General features: G+C 43.8%; 1 protein-coding gene across 1 annotated transcript in view; it reads right to left on the minus strand.

Moving 5' to 3' along the window:
- IVD (isovaleryl-CoA-dehydrogenase) overlaps positions 1-14,346 on the minus strand; it is a 55,704-nt gene extending 41,358 nt beyond the window's left edge. Inside the window, exons 1-8 of the mRNA XM_086513007.1 lie at positions 14,115-14,346; positions 1,531-1,614; positions 1,207-1,290; positions 1,015-1,072; positions 711-835; positions 550-643; positions 218-327; positions 21-97 (exon numbers count right to left, since the gene is read on the minus strand). Coding sequence (XP_086369133.1) covers positions 21-97; positions 218-327; positions 550-643; positions 711-835; positions 1,015-1,072; positions 1,207-1,290; positions 1,531-1,614; positions 14,115-14,162 — 680 coding nt within the window. The 5' untranslated portion in view covers positions 14,163-14,346. The remainder of the gene's footprint in view (positions 1-20; positions 98-217; positions 328-549; positions 644-710; positions 836-1,014; positions 1,073-1,206; positions 1,291-1,530; positions 1,615-14,114) is intronic.
- Positions 14,347-15,264: the final 918 nt, after the last annotated feature.

Consider the following 15,264-nt stretch of genomic DNA (forward strand, 5'->3'; position numbering starts at 1 on the left):
ATCTAAAGATAAGGCCTCACCCTTTCATGCCCTTTTCAACAATAAATGCAGTGATTCCCTTTGATCCAGCATTCAAATCAGATTTGGCATAAACAATCTGCAAGCAAAACATGCCACCTTCATATAATTATAGTACTGACAGCTTTATGATGCTTGTCTAAAAATTTGACATCTGCTAAAAATTCCCATGTCTTAATGTACATAATAAGAAGCTTACCAGTGTGTTTGCAGTGGGCCCATTTGTGCACCACATTTTGTTTCCATTTAGAACATAACCACCATTCACACGATCGGCCTTACATTTCATGCTCACCACATCTGAGCCAGCTGTTCCAATCAAAATTTCAAGCTGTAAGCACTCTGGGCATTCAAGACTCATCAAAGGACTACAAGAGAACAGAATTTGAGAAGCCTTCATTAAGACAGGATGGCTTGCCCAAAGAAGAGACGTTAACCAAAGGCCCCTAAGTCCCTTTGCCAATGCCTAAAAGAATGCTGGCTACGTTTATAAACTTAGTAGGATACACAAAAATGTTGATAATAGCTTACAGTTTGGTTCGCTCATTGCCAGTGCTCCAACATGCTCTCCGCTGATAAGCTTTGGTAAATACTTCTCCTTTTGGACTGCATTACCATTTCTGACCTGAACAATAGCACAATTAGTGCCCACAACAAAACATGCATGAGCTAGCTATAAGTTACGGTACTACCAGCTGGTTGATGCAAAGATTAGAGTGGGCGCCATATGACAAGCCAACAGAGCCTGATGCACAACTGATCTCCTCCATGGCAACACAATGGTGAAGGTAACCAAGGCCCATTCCACCAAACTCCTCTGGTAAAGCGAATTTTACACTCAGTTGACTTTCACATTTTCAAGCAGAGCATAATGATAAATAATTTACAAACTCAAAAAAAAGATCACTACAAGTGTCCAATCTCTTCAACAACCAAGGGTTTCAAGCTAAAGAAGACGTGTCAAAACTTTTGACGCTCTGGTTAGCAGCAATTTACCAGGAGCTGTGATGCCATGTAGATTAAACTCTCCCATGAGCTTCCATAAATTTACAGTCTGTAAGGAGATCAAGCTTCATTCAGTTAGAAAAGTACTCAAAACTGTTTCAAGCAGAAGCTCAGCCAAACGCATCACACTCCCAGTAGCTTTCTAAACATGGACAGAAATGAATACAGGGTAGTGCAATAAACCTTTGGGAAAGAGTTTGTTGTGTCAATTGTTGCTGCATGTGGTGCTATTTTTTCTTGAGCAAATTGGCGCACACTCTCCTTGAACTGGAAAACACCAAAAAGGAGTGCGAGATTACTGAACAAAGTCATATGATTTTTCCCTCTCAGGAGGACCTTTCCTGAGTCATCAATATTATGAAAAGAGCCAAATAATAGAATACCAAAATATTCTGCAATAATTGCTATCAAATAAATCCCAAAAGAACAAATCGTGGAAGTCCCAAATCGAGTGGGCGCTATTATTTTGCTAATCAGTAACTTAAAAACCAGAAAACATGAGAGTACCTGTCGTAAAGTTTCATCAGGAAGAAGGCTGGTTGAGAACCGAGCAGATTTTGTACATAAACATAATTTTCCATTGGAAATAACCTGATAAAAAGGACTCAAAGAAAAAAATCAGAAAGTGAACAGGTCAAGGAAATCAACAGTCGCTAATTAAATGTGATAGAGATATAATTATTCACCGACTCATGACAAACCGAGGAAGAATCAGCGGTACCTCTACCTACCCTCTAGCCTAACCCTCAAAGAGGCCAGAGATAGTGAAGCTATTTTGCTAATACCTGGTAAATATTGATTTCTGTAGTTTGTGTGCACTGAAGATCAATGGCATTCATACACAATTTATAGGAGCTCCCACAAGATCGTTATGGTTGAGAACTAATGCTTTATATGCAAGCAACCTCACCATTTTTCTGCAGATCGTCCCTAGAGGAGGAGGCCAGCTGTCTCAGAGGACAAAGAGGACAGGAAAGGCAAGAAGCCTAAATCCACGGCAAGTCTAGTGCCAGATATGACATGCCGACAAGCCAAGTTCAGATGCCAGTGAGCTATGGAGAGCGTGGGGTAAAGTCAGAGACCTGACAGCACTTATCTTCTTTGATCCAGGTGCTAAAGCCATAGTTACAGGGGACGGACCCTAGGGACGGGGGACGCCCATTTCCGGGACGGGGACAGGTGGGGACGGACGGAAAAATGGCTGCCAAGTGGGAACGCAGGCAAAACGTCCCGGGGACGGCAGGGGATGGGAGGGGACTTTTTTTTAAATTTGAAAACCTGATCATTTCTAGAGGCTAGTTTCTCTCTAATAGACATATGTTTGAACTTTGAAGCACCCCAATGGCTATAAAAGCCACCCTTTGGGTCCTCATTTCTCGATGTTTTATTAGCACATTTGCGTCTATATGACTCATGTTCTTTGGTCTATTTAGTGTAAATTTGTGGTCAAAGTGATGCTCTATGTGTGTGGCATGTGTATAGGTCAAAAAATGGCAAAAAAACTCTAAATTTTTTTTTGCCGTCCGGACCCCCGTCCCCATTTCCTGACTTTTGCCGTCCCGTCCCCGTCCCATGTAACTATGGCTAAAGCAAACTTTATCTCACTTGAGTTGGCCATCAAGCTGGGCATCAAAGCTGAAGAGATGGGGTACACAACAGAGGCAGGATTGACATGTCCTGGCCACTCAGAGTCTGTTACGCCTATCATTGGAAAGTTGCGTCTGCATATTTAGTCATATGTGGACACAGAAGAATTTTACATCATGCCACTGGAAGGGTGCGATGCGCTGTTGGGAATCCTGTAGATGTTCTGTATACATGGAGTGATGGATGTCTTCAACAAAAAGATCACCCTTCAACATAGGGACAAAAGTCACATCCTTGATGTAAAGCTTAAAGGGGAGTCTGTCCCTACTGTATCTGCTTCGGCTATCACTTCTGTAATTAAGAATCATCTTTCTGCGTACTTGATTTTTGCGCGTGATGTCTCAAATAATTGTCAGTCAAATTTATCTGTGTTAGATAAAGAAAATTCAGCATTTTTGCAAGAGTTTTGTGACAATTTTTCTGATTCATTACCGTCTCAGTTGCTGCCGGAGAGGCCTGAGGTTCATGAAATAGATTTGGTGCCAGGTTGTAGCCCACCAAATAGGCCTCCGTATAGGGTTAGTGCAGCTCAGCAGAAAGAGATTATGGCCAAGTAGAGGAGCTGCTAGAGAAAGGGCTGATTCAACCTAGTTCTTCACCCTTTGGTTCCGCAGTGCAGAAGAAGGATGGCTCTTTGCGCATATGTATTGACTACCGTGTGCTGAATAAGAATACCATCAAGAACACGTTTCCTATCCCAAGGATTGATGATATTCTTGACCGACTAGAGGGTGCTGCAATTTTCAGCAGGATAGACCTTAAGAGTGGGTACAATTAGATTCGTATCAGGCCAGAGGATGGCAGAAGACTGCGTTTAGGACGACATTTGATAGAGTTCTTAGTGATGCCGCTCGGTCTTACAAATGCTCCTGCTACGTTCAATAGGATGATGGATCTGATTTTCCGCCCACATCAAAAGTTTGTCGGCACATACTATGACGACATGATAGTCTACTCAAAGAATGAAGAGGAGAATAGGCGTCACTTGACCGTTGTGTTCAAAGAGCTACGCAGTCCCAGGTTGCTTGTCAATCCTGAGAAAAGCGAGTTCTTCTCGGAAGAGATTCACTTTCTTGGCCACATAGTGTCAAAGGATGGTGCCCAAATGGATCTTGCCAAGGTTGAAGCAATCAGGACATGGCCAGATTTGAAGACTGTTCATGATGTGCGTAGCTTCTTGGGCTTATGCTTTTACTACAGAAGGTTTATGAGGAACTTTGCCGAGATTGCTTCATCCCTACATGCTTTGCAAAAGAAAGAGGTCACGTTCAAGTGGACACAAAAAGAGAATTTAGCTTTTAATCTCTTAAAGGAAAAGATGACTTCGGATCCAGTAATTGTCTTTCCAGATCTCACGAAGTCACTTGTGGTCCAGTGTGATGCGTGTGGCAATAGTATTGGGTCAGTGTTAATGCAAGATGGTCGGGTAGTAGCTTACGAGAGCAGAATCTTGCAAGGACCAGAAAAGATGATGCAAATCTATGAGAGAGATCTACTGGCCGTGATTCATGAGCTTTCTAGTTGGAAGCACTTATCTGTTAGGTGCTGATTTTGTTGTCTAGATAGATCATCAGACCTTGCAATACTTCTTGACGCAGTCAAAGTTATCTGAAAAGCACATGCGATGGGCAAACATTCTCTCTATGTTCCACTTTGAGATTTTGCATGAGCTTGATGACATGAAGGAACAATATGCTATTGATGAAGATTTTGCAAGGATCTTTGAACAGTTGCAAGATGGACAACGCCATGAGCACTACCTCCTCAAGGACGGTTTTATCATGATGCATGGCAGATTACGTGTCACTAGGCCAATGCGACATAAGGTTATGGTAGAAAGCCATGTCCCACCGTATGCAGGGCATCGTGGTATAGATGCGACAGTAAATGCGGTCGAGACATTCTTTTATTGGCCTACTTTGAGAAGAGATGTGGATGCCTTTGTGCGAGCATGCATGATTTGCCAAAAGGCCAAGTTTGACGGGCAAAAGGCACCACGGTTATTACAACCATTGCCTATTCCAGATAAGTCATGGGAAAGCATTGCTATGGATTTTATCTTTGATCTTCCAAGAACGCCGACAAGGAATGATTGTATGTGGACCATTATTTGCAAGTTCAGCAAGCAGGGCCATTTTATTCCTGTCAAGAAGAAGATAAAATTTGACCAGATGGCACGGTTGATTATGTACAATGTGTTCAAGTACCATGGTATGCCACACTATTGTCAGTGATCGTGATCCTCGTATGACAAGCCTGTTTTGAAGAGGCTTGTTTGAAAACATGGGAACCACACTCAATTTTTTATCCTCATTTCATCCACAAACTGATGGGCAGTCAAAAGAGGCTAAATCTACTGTCTTAGATCTGTTGAAATGTTATGTGTCTGATAATAAGGGCAAGTGGGAACAGTATCTACCTATGCTTGAGTATGCATACAACAATACGGTGCATTCGTCAACAGGCAAGGCACCTTTTGAGATTGTTGAGGGTGGCAAAAAGGTTCCTCCCATTTTGCACACAAAGGACAAAATTTTCGAAGCAGGTCGTTATGTTGAGAATATGGATAAAACGTATAAGAAGATCAAGCTTGCCTTGGAGAAGACTTGGGCAAAGCAGAAAAGGGCTGCTGATCGTCACTGTCGTGAATTGTTGTTTTCACCTGGTGATTGGGTACTTTTACGGTTTGAAAAGGCAAGGTTAAAAAGGATGAAGGGCAAGGAAAGGTGGTTTCCAAAGCTCAGCGTGCGTTACTATGGCCTTTTCAAGTACTTGAGAAGATTAGCGATGTTGCTTATAGGCTGAAATTGCTGATACTTGGAAGATTCATAATGCACTTCATGTGAGTGTTCTAAGAACCTTTGTGGGTAATGTGCTAGATGAGGATCAACAAAAGTTGAGGAACTTGAAGAGATATTGGTACCTGAGCAAGTTTTGGCACATAAGGAAAGAAAAGTTAAGGGAAAGGTTGCACAACGGTATTTGGTGAAGTTCAGGAACTATCAACCTATGGATGCAAAGTGGATGGGAGAGTGTGAACCTCTGGCAACCACTAACCTTAGTTGTTGGTTTCTTTCCCTTCATTTGTATTTGATTTTTAGGACCCTCTTTTTGAAGTCACAAATGGCCAGACATTGTGTGGCCAGCGTGAAACGGTCGACGGCCAAGGGTTTCACCTACAATTGGGAAGGACAGGTTTGCACAAGATGGTCAGGCCAGTCGGCACTGGAATCGGAGCAGTAAAAGGGTGTCTAGGCTTAGTTCAAAGTCATTTAGGCCCGGTGAGTACTAGGAAATTAACTTAAAAGAGAGAAACTCAACACATGGCAGTAGGAGAGCAACCTGCAGGCCACACACTCTCCGGAAGCCTCATCCAATAGGGGGCGCCCATTTTGAGAGAGGGGGCAGATTTTTGGCTTAATAAGTGACTACAGTGTGTGTGTGTGTGAGTAGTGGAATAAAGTCACTGATTTTCCTTTGGATTTCAAGTTTACTGATGTGTTACCAGTATTCTGTTGTATGACTTTATGAATAAGGAAATTGGAAATGGGAATTCCCGAAATTGAATCTGATTGATGATATGTACTCTCTCATTTGATTTTGTTTGAGTGCAGGATTGAAAGATGGAATGATTGACGAAACGACTACAACATTTCAGTCTTTAGATTCTATACACATGATCACAATAAGAACGAATTAATTTGACATTAGTGAGGTCCGGTGTGGATCTAGATGCGATTGCTAAATACGTTGCCAGGAATCATGGTCTTAGATCTGGATGGAATTTTATGTGATTTGATTTGGATATGATGTGAATGTGCACTGACTGAGTCGTCTTTGTGCAAGTGCTAGATTTGCATCGTCTAGTGCGTTGGTACTTGCGTTGGTACTTAGAGTCAAGTGTCTACTGAACTGGTTTATGGCTTATGTTTGTGTTTGCAGGCATAATCGAGGGTGATTACAATTCTTTCAAGAAGGGGGTATGTCACAAAATTATGACGTGGCATGACCTAATGCTATAAGTTGTTCCAACTTATGCGCACCTGCCGATAGGGCCCCAAGGGACACTAGGAAATTAAAAAGGAGGGCGGGCTATACGTAGGCCGAAATACGTGCTGACATTGAAACCGGTTTGTAGGACGATAGACTTTAGCTTTCGCCCGATCTTTACAATGTTAACTTTACTACACAAAGGAACTTCATGAATAAACCTGTGACTGGAATTCAACACTTCAAATCAAAACATTGCTTGGTAGCTAGAGCGCTCCTAAGCAGACAGCGACATCCCTTAGACCCCAAAGACTGGCGCTGTCACAAAGTGATGACGTGGCGGACAGCAGAAACCCTAAAATTCCTGCAAATCCTAATTTCTGCCAGAAACCCTAATTTCCGGAAATCGCGGAGGCTGAAATTTATTATTATTATTTTTTTTTGGAAAATGATGAGCGACGCAAATTTCGCTTTTTCTCTACTTAAATGAGAAAGAGAGAGAGAATGCTTTTGCTTTCATGTTTTGACTCTCTGTGAGAGAGAGAGCAATTGCTTTTGATTTGAAGCTTTTGGGGCTCTGCTTTTGGGCATCCCTTGTAACCTTTAAATTAGTGGTGAGGGCCTCACTTCTCAGAGCATCTGGACGCAGAGTCTGAGAGTGAAACCCTAACCGCTCTCTTGTACTTTGATGATTGATTAATATAAAAAGAAATACCGAAAGGGGCGCCAGTCTTTGGGGCCAATATCTCTAGGCACGGAACTCCGCCGGGCCAGTGCAAATCTATTGTGATCTGTGAATTGTTTTGAAGTGGTTATTTGGTGCTGTCGCGGTTGATTCTTGACTTGGAGTGTCCAAGTCTGTTACAGTGGTATCAGAGCACGGCCAATTTCTCTTCTACGGGAAATCCGATCCCCGAATTTTTTTTCCGCGGCACCTATGGCTTCAGGCAATGATCAGTCGACTCCCTCTGCATCTGGAGATGCGGGTTGGGATCACAACGAAGATTCAGGCAGAGAGTATGGCCCGCCTTGGCCTACTTAGGCGGAGCGGCGAGAGATAGAGCGTCGCCAGTTGATCGGCGATGCAACAAAGATGATGCTCAATTTTGCCAAGGACCCGAAGATGGCAAAATATATGAACCAGACCTCTTTGGAAGAGGTACAGATGGAGTGGCAGAGAACCACAACACCACTCCCGAAACCCGCTCTCAAGAAACCTTCTGCCTCCAAGTAAATATACGGAGCAGGAACTGGAGAACGTGGTTGATGCATGGATTGCTCAGCTTTTCGACGTGCAAAAGAAAGACAAAAAGCACGGCAAAAAGCAGAAGAAAGGCACTGACTTCCCGGGATATTTGGGTCATCGGTTGACATTTGACAAGGCAAAGAAACGGAAGAAGCGTGTTCGATTTGAAGGAGTACCCAGTTCTTCTTCTTCTTCTTCTGATAGTTCTTCTAGCTCCTCAGATTAGAGCGAAGAAGACAGAAAAAGCAAAAAGCAAAGCAAGACACAAAGCTTCGGAAAGGGCAAGAAAAAGGCAAAGAAGGCTACATCTCGCCCAGAGACTGACAGTTCTACTGAGGACTCGTCTACAGACAGCTCAGATTCCGATGACGGAAAGATTTATGCGAACAAGAAGAATTTTTTACAAGGCCAACCAGTATGACTTTCTCGAAGATAAAAGCAAGAAAGTCCGAGAGTTTAAGGAAGGTGGCCACTCGATCAAGTTTGATACTTTTCAGGATACTCAGATGCTTCGAAGGCGAATCTATGGTTCAAATAGAGATCTCCTCTTTACGAGTTTGTTTTGGAGGGAAATCTGGGAGAATATAGGCACATGGCTTTAATTCTCGACCTCGTTTCATCCACACAAATGGGTAGTCAGAGATAGCCAACGGAGATAGCCAATTTAATGGTCCTGGACTTGTTAAAGTTAGACATCTCTGATCAGAAGACTCAATGGAAGAAGTTTTTGCCCTTGATGGAGTTTGCTTACAATAACACAGTTCATACGTCTACGGCGAAAGCACCATCTGAGATTATCGAGGGTGTCAGAAAGTGTCACGTGACACATCCAACCCTATGTGTCCGTGGACAAGCTACAGCATAGCAAGGGTTCAGTCAGTCCAGTCAAGTCTAGATTAGAAGTGATCTGGCACTTTTGTGAGTCTATTCGTAGACCGTGCATGCCCAATCACTTGGTATAGATGCATATCCTCTGGTTGCACACAGCATGATCATCAGTATTCCCTTCAGAATCCATCAGATTCAATTAGGGAAATTTTCCAGTGCATTTAGCCTGTTTTCCCTTGGTATTTTTCACTTATTATTTTTGAGTGACTTTCCAACAAAAGTAGGTAGGGCAATTTTGCTAAGTTAATATATAAGCAAACCCAAGTTAGCACTTTCTGGCAGAAGAGGCAGCAGGAGCACATGCTCAACAGGCACCTTCTCAGCAAGAACCCATCAACCTAGCGTTTTTGGACCTCCCCAGCAGTACCCCCAGATCCCTGGCGTTTTTCAGCCCTTGCATCCTCACCATCCGCAGTCAAGCCTAGCGTTTCCTGCTTGGCATCGCATACTCAGCCCTGGCGTTTTTCCCATGATCGCCAGTAGTACCAAACAGGGCAGCGTTTTCTACTAACGCTAGAGAAGTAGCAGCATTTTTTATTTCAGCCGTGAATGCAGCAGAACAGCAACATTTTCAGCCTTCTTGGACAGCAGACAATTCAGCCCTAGTTGGTTGCAGAGAACCCCCATTTTCAGCCATAAAAACGCAGCCAAAACAGTCATTTTCAGCCACCGAAACAGCCCCGAAATTCAGCAGATAGAAGAACACAGATTTCAGCCCTAAAGTCGTCGTCGTCATCACCAGCATAGTCCCAGATTACATCAGTCCATTGCATCGTCATTGTACCACTTTGTGCAATCATACGTAGACCACTCTTGCCGACGAGAGTGGGGCCTTCGGAGGAGGGTTTTACAACGTCTCTGGTGTCGTATCTCTCTTCTCTCTCTATCTCTCAGTCTCATACACTTGCACGCACAGTGTCCATTCACTTTGTTTGTGATCATAGCACTTTCCATTAAGAACAGAAGGCTCTCCCTTCCATAAGAACTAAAAGGAACCTTGAGCACAGTTCGGAGCACTCATCTTGAGCAAAGCGCAAACATTCATTCCGCTGCACCTAATAGGAAGGTTCCACCACCAAAGAGAAGCAGATCAGTACACATAGGATCTGGACACTGATTTTGCCAAGGTATGGAAGGCTTTGGAGAAGTCTCAAGCACCACATAAGAAGGCAGTTGTCACGATTGTGACTAATATACATCATATGCACCGCATAAGAAGGCAGTTGTCACGATTGTGACTAATATACATTATATACATACACTCATGGATGCAGATAGGCGAAGTGCCATGCCAAGGAGGAGGATGGTCACGACCCTTCGCCCAAAAGACATGCCTCTTCGCCAAAAGCCACACTCCTTCGACGACTGGTCACACCCCTTCGCTCTATGGGTGCGAGTCTCTTCTCAGAGTTATCTTTCTAGTTCTAGTCTTGTGCAGAAATATAAGAAACACATATGAAGTAATATACGCTTCTTCACAGCAACAGACAAGCATCAACATGACTTGCAGCTGAAGGAAGATGATTGGGCGCTACTCCCATTTGAGAAGGCACGTTTATGAAAACGGAAGGGTAAGGAGAGGCTTTTTCCAAAGTTACGTATCCGATACTATGGACCTTTCCAGATACAACAAAAGATAAATGATGTATCCTTCAGACTAAAGTTACCAAATACTTGCAAGATTTCACAATGTGAAAAGGGAGGGCACCACGTCCCGACGAAAACGAACAGATTAAACAGATTTTAGATGCTTCAAAACAATTAAACTAAAAGAGAAACACTGCACGCACGGAGTGGCGGAGTTCCACCCCAAGAGAGCACTCACCCCAAAGCTTGGCGCCCCTTTCATATTTCTTTATATTGCTTCAGCACGTTACAACTCGAGCGGCACTCCTCTACACCTTCCATGCAGTAGGATGCCAGAGAGTGAGCCCTCTTATCATATTTAAAGACCCTTCGCCCTCAAAAGCAATTTACATGAAAAGAATGTGGTCTAAAAGAATCTGGTCTCCCAGAAGCTAGCGCCCTTAGGGGTTGTCCATACAGCAACGCCATGTCAGCAGTCCGTAACACGCGGAGAATCCATACTTCATGCCACGTCAAAAGGCCCATAAAACACGGACATCCGTACAGTGCCACGTCAACATGTCATGGTATTTGCAAAATGTCCGTACATCAGCCACGTCATCAAGTTTTACACCATAGTGTGAGTAGGGGTGTGTGTCCTCTTTACTCTTAGGCCCCATCGGACACGGTCCCATAAGTTGGCTAGGGGTTAAGATTTTAATCCTAACCCTTCTATTAATGCTTGGTCACTCGGCAAGGAACTGTAAGTCGGTAAAGACCTTCTTCTTCTACTTGCTGAGATATGAAGGTTGGCTAGGGTTAGGCTCGAGGAGCCCTAACCCAATCAGTCTTCAGTGGCTTGACACGTCAGCAGTTTGTGACACAATGCATTTCGTGTGAGTCTATTGAGCATAGTTACCAGGAACGGGAAACCGGAACGGGGAACGCGGAACAACAACTGTCACAAAATGCCATTCCTTGTTACGAGTACTCATGTTTGAAACATGGAACGGGGATTCGGAACGGGAACTTAGAATGGGAACGCGGAACGGAGACCTAAAAACGGCCATTCCCTGTTACTATGCTATTGAGACCTTTCAAAGGTGAAGTGCCAATGGACAGGGAGCCAATTGAGCAGCCCAAAGTGGAAGAGACCGAGGAAATCCTCATTCCATTCTCGAGCAGGTCGCCCTGGCTCACAAGGAAATGAAAGTGAAAGGTAAGCTGACAGACGGTATTTGGTCAAGTTCAGGAATTATCCAACTCTTGATGCCAAGCGGATGGAATAGGAGGACTTAACAAATACTCCTCAAATACCAGAGCTTTACCTTGAAGCTTTTGGTTTAGCAGCAATTACTCCAAGAGTTGCCGATGAATCAACTAGTTGAATCTGGTGCGGTGCAGACTGCACAAGAGAGGAGTTACTCGGCTCCTTTGTCACACGTTACCTTGATGGAATAAAGTCACTGATTTCTTCCGAGAATTCAAGGATATTGATAGGCTAACAGTATTATGTTGAATAACTTTATGTAAAGAAGTACTTTAAATGGGAATTCCTAAACTAAATCTGTTACATGTCTCTATATGTGTGTATTGTTTTGAGTGCATGTCTAAAAGGTGAAATGACTGCCGCATTTTGTCTTGTTCACCTAAGGGGTGATGTGGATGTGATAGTGATAAGATTTAGTAGATCAAGACATCCGTGAAAAGATCAGCGCGGTTTGGATGTGATTGCTAAATATGTTACAATGATCATGATCCTCATCTAAGATCTTAATGGGGATAGTGATGTGAATGTTCAGTGACTATCATCTTTGTGCAAGTGCTTGATATATGTGGTCTAGTATGTCAGGTACTTAAGAGTCAATGTCTGCTACACTAGTTTTTGTCTTGTCTGTTTTGCAGGCGTAATCAAGGGCGATTACAATTCTTTCAAGGGGGGGGTATGTCACAAAGTGATGGTGTGGAATGGCCTAAAGGACAGAGCCCGAGCCCAAATCCCTAGCGAAAGAGGTAGAACATGTTTACCAACTTGCAGATTATGGTGGCCAAGTGGCCCACAAGGGGTTAGGAAAAACCTAACCTATCCCAACTTATGGAACTTGGCCAAGGGGCCTAAAACCAAGCAAGGAACCAAAACTAGGTAGAGCTGCTTACGTGGCATCACCCATGCTCTACGTTTTTTGCTAACTACTGACGTGGCATCGTACGGATTTCCACATTTTACGGACAGCCCATGGGGCGCTTGCTTTTGGGCTCCAGATGCTTTTGGAACTGCAGCTTTTCATGTAATTTGGCCAAGGGCCTTTATAAGCGTGCCCAAGCCTCACTTCTGTTCAATTTTGCATAGGAGCGCTGAGAGAAGGAGGACCCTTGGATGTTGTACTTTGAGAAGCATAATAATAAAGAAATACCGAGAAGGGGCGCCAGTCTTTGGGGCCAGTGTGTTAGTGTGTCTGAGTAAGGAACTCCGCCGTGCCGTGTTGTCTCTCCTCTTCTCTCTCCCTCTCTATTTTTCAGTTCAGTTCAGTTGTTTCCAGTTTCTCTCACAAGTGTTGCTGTAGATCTTTGGCTTGGAGTGTCCAAGCCCATTACAAGTTCCAAGAAGATCTCAATCACACTTTTTGCCTTCGTTATACCATTAAAAGAGGACTTTCGCACTTTGTCTCAATAATCATGTTAAGTCCTTTGCTGACCGTGTGTCACAACCGAACGAAGGTAAATAACTATCGCTTTTACATTTTGACCTAACTAGTAGACGAAACGCAACCAACCCAATACATATACAAGCAAATACAATTGTCAAAATCTGTCGCTTGGATTTCAACCTTACTAATCTCGTAGGTACTACTAGGTTTTATGATTCAATTGGATTCACAAAGCCAGGTGAATCACTCCTTCTAAGAAAGCGCTTCCCGACATTGGTTCCCAACAATGACAAAGCAAGATCAATTTATATATATGTGCGTGTTTTCTGTGTGTCATACTATACAAGAGGCCACAAATCGATTCAGCGATAGATCATCCCTGATTTTACAACAAAAGAGGCCAAACTCTTACAAAAACTCTTGATAAATTGGCTAGGACCACTAACAGCTCGCTATGATACAGGGATGGTCATTACATAGGGATTTGGTAAGAGTAATATTACTCATGAAATGGATAGCCTACAAGTTTTAGTCTGTGTTGGCATAATGGGTATAAGCTCCAATCAGTACAAGTAGTGCATAATGGGTATAAGCTCCAATCAGTACAAGTAGTGCATACAAATTACTGAAACAGCTAAACACTCACAACAAGGTTTAGTCTGTGTTGGCATAATGGGTATAAGCTCCAATCAGTACAAGGTAGTGCATACAAATTACTGAAACAGCTGAACACTCACAACCGATATCCTCCTCACTCAGAGGACTACATACCAATTCCCTAAACAGCGTAGCACTCACGATGTATACACTCTTCATCCTCACTCTGAAGACCCACATCATGGACACCATCACTAGCATCACAAATGTTGATTAACATCACTGACCACAATACATGAAAATAGCATCCAAAGCATTAATATTTTGTTAAAGGGATCCCTGTCAAGGCTAACAAGCATTTGCTCGCTGTCATCAAGTGAAGCAAAATATATTTGTGGCTTCATTTGCAGTACCTACCAAGCCCAGCCAATCTGAACTCTCTCTCTCTCTCTCTCTCTCTCTCTCTCTCTCTCACACACACACACACACACACACACACACAAACTTACATTCGATGAGAGACTCCGAACTCCACGCCTTGCCAAAGCACGGAACATCGCCGATGGTCTGTCTGTGTGTGTGTGTGTGTGTGTGTGTGTGTGTGTGTGTGTGAGAGAGAGAGAGAGAGAGAGAGAGAGAGAGAGAGACTGCTTATGCTGAGTCTGCAACGCGTTGGCAAGCTAATCTTCGCTCTTTTGCCTGCGCCTAGGTGGCGAAGCTGCCCTTTTGGTCCAACTAAAAATATAGTCGGAGAAAATATTTTTGGGTCCAATGTCGGAGACTAGGTAGAAACACGACTAAGTTCACAAAGAATGATCATCTAGTGCCAAGTGGCAGTCTCTTCATTATCGTGCATCGGAAGCCAAATCAGGCCCCTGTCAGACATAGGCGGATGGACATGCGAAAGCTGAGTTGGACCAATAAATATAGGCGCCATGGTAGAACTGCAGTCACATGCATCCGGTGGATGCACACAGCAAAGCGGAGCTGGCTTGCCAACTCATGATGGCTGCTCAAGAATGATGGGCGACCCCCCCACACCGCCCTCCTCACGCCCAAAGCTGGAATCGCTTATGAGATCACTGCTCATTCGTTGTGCAGGCTATGGTTGCCGCGTGTGTGTGACTTGCATCTCGAACTGCCCATCTACGCAAGAGAAAGGACTACCGCCAAGAGGCTGCCAGTTCAGTCATGGCCGTCGGCCATGTGTGACAGGGGCCTCATTCTCGTATCGTGATTCATTCATGAGCTTTACAATACGCATGAGGATAAGTTCTTGCAATGTTGGATGACCATTCCTTGAAAGAAAGTGCAACCACATGGCAACCGGCGGATGTCGAGAGCCATGGTGGGAGCACTTTCTGAAGGGAATGGTCAGTGGATGACCATTCTCGACCGTCAAGTGTTGGTGGGAGTGAGTCTTGACTGATCATGCACGATTGCACAATTGATTCCTTATGTTGAGTTGGCGCTTGACCATTGCAGGCAACGAATAGCATTCTCCATGTTGATATGTCGCATGCTTGATTAAATTATGACTGCTCACATGCTGTTCACTAGCTCATTCAAGCAAGCCTCAGATTTCGACTACTGAGGTGGCATGCATCGAAGGGTTGACAAGCTGAATTCTATTGCAGAAGGTCCAGTGAATGCACGGAT

This window comes from Adiantum capillus-veneris, chromosome 5 (assembly GCF_014529385.1).
Source record: "Adiantum capillus-veneris isolate H3 chromosome 5, ASM1452938v2, whole genome shotgun sequence".
Lineage (NCBI taxonomy): Eukaryota > Viridiplantae > Streptophyta > Polypodiopsida > Polypodiales > Pteridaceae > Adiantum > Adiantum capillus-veneris.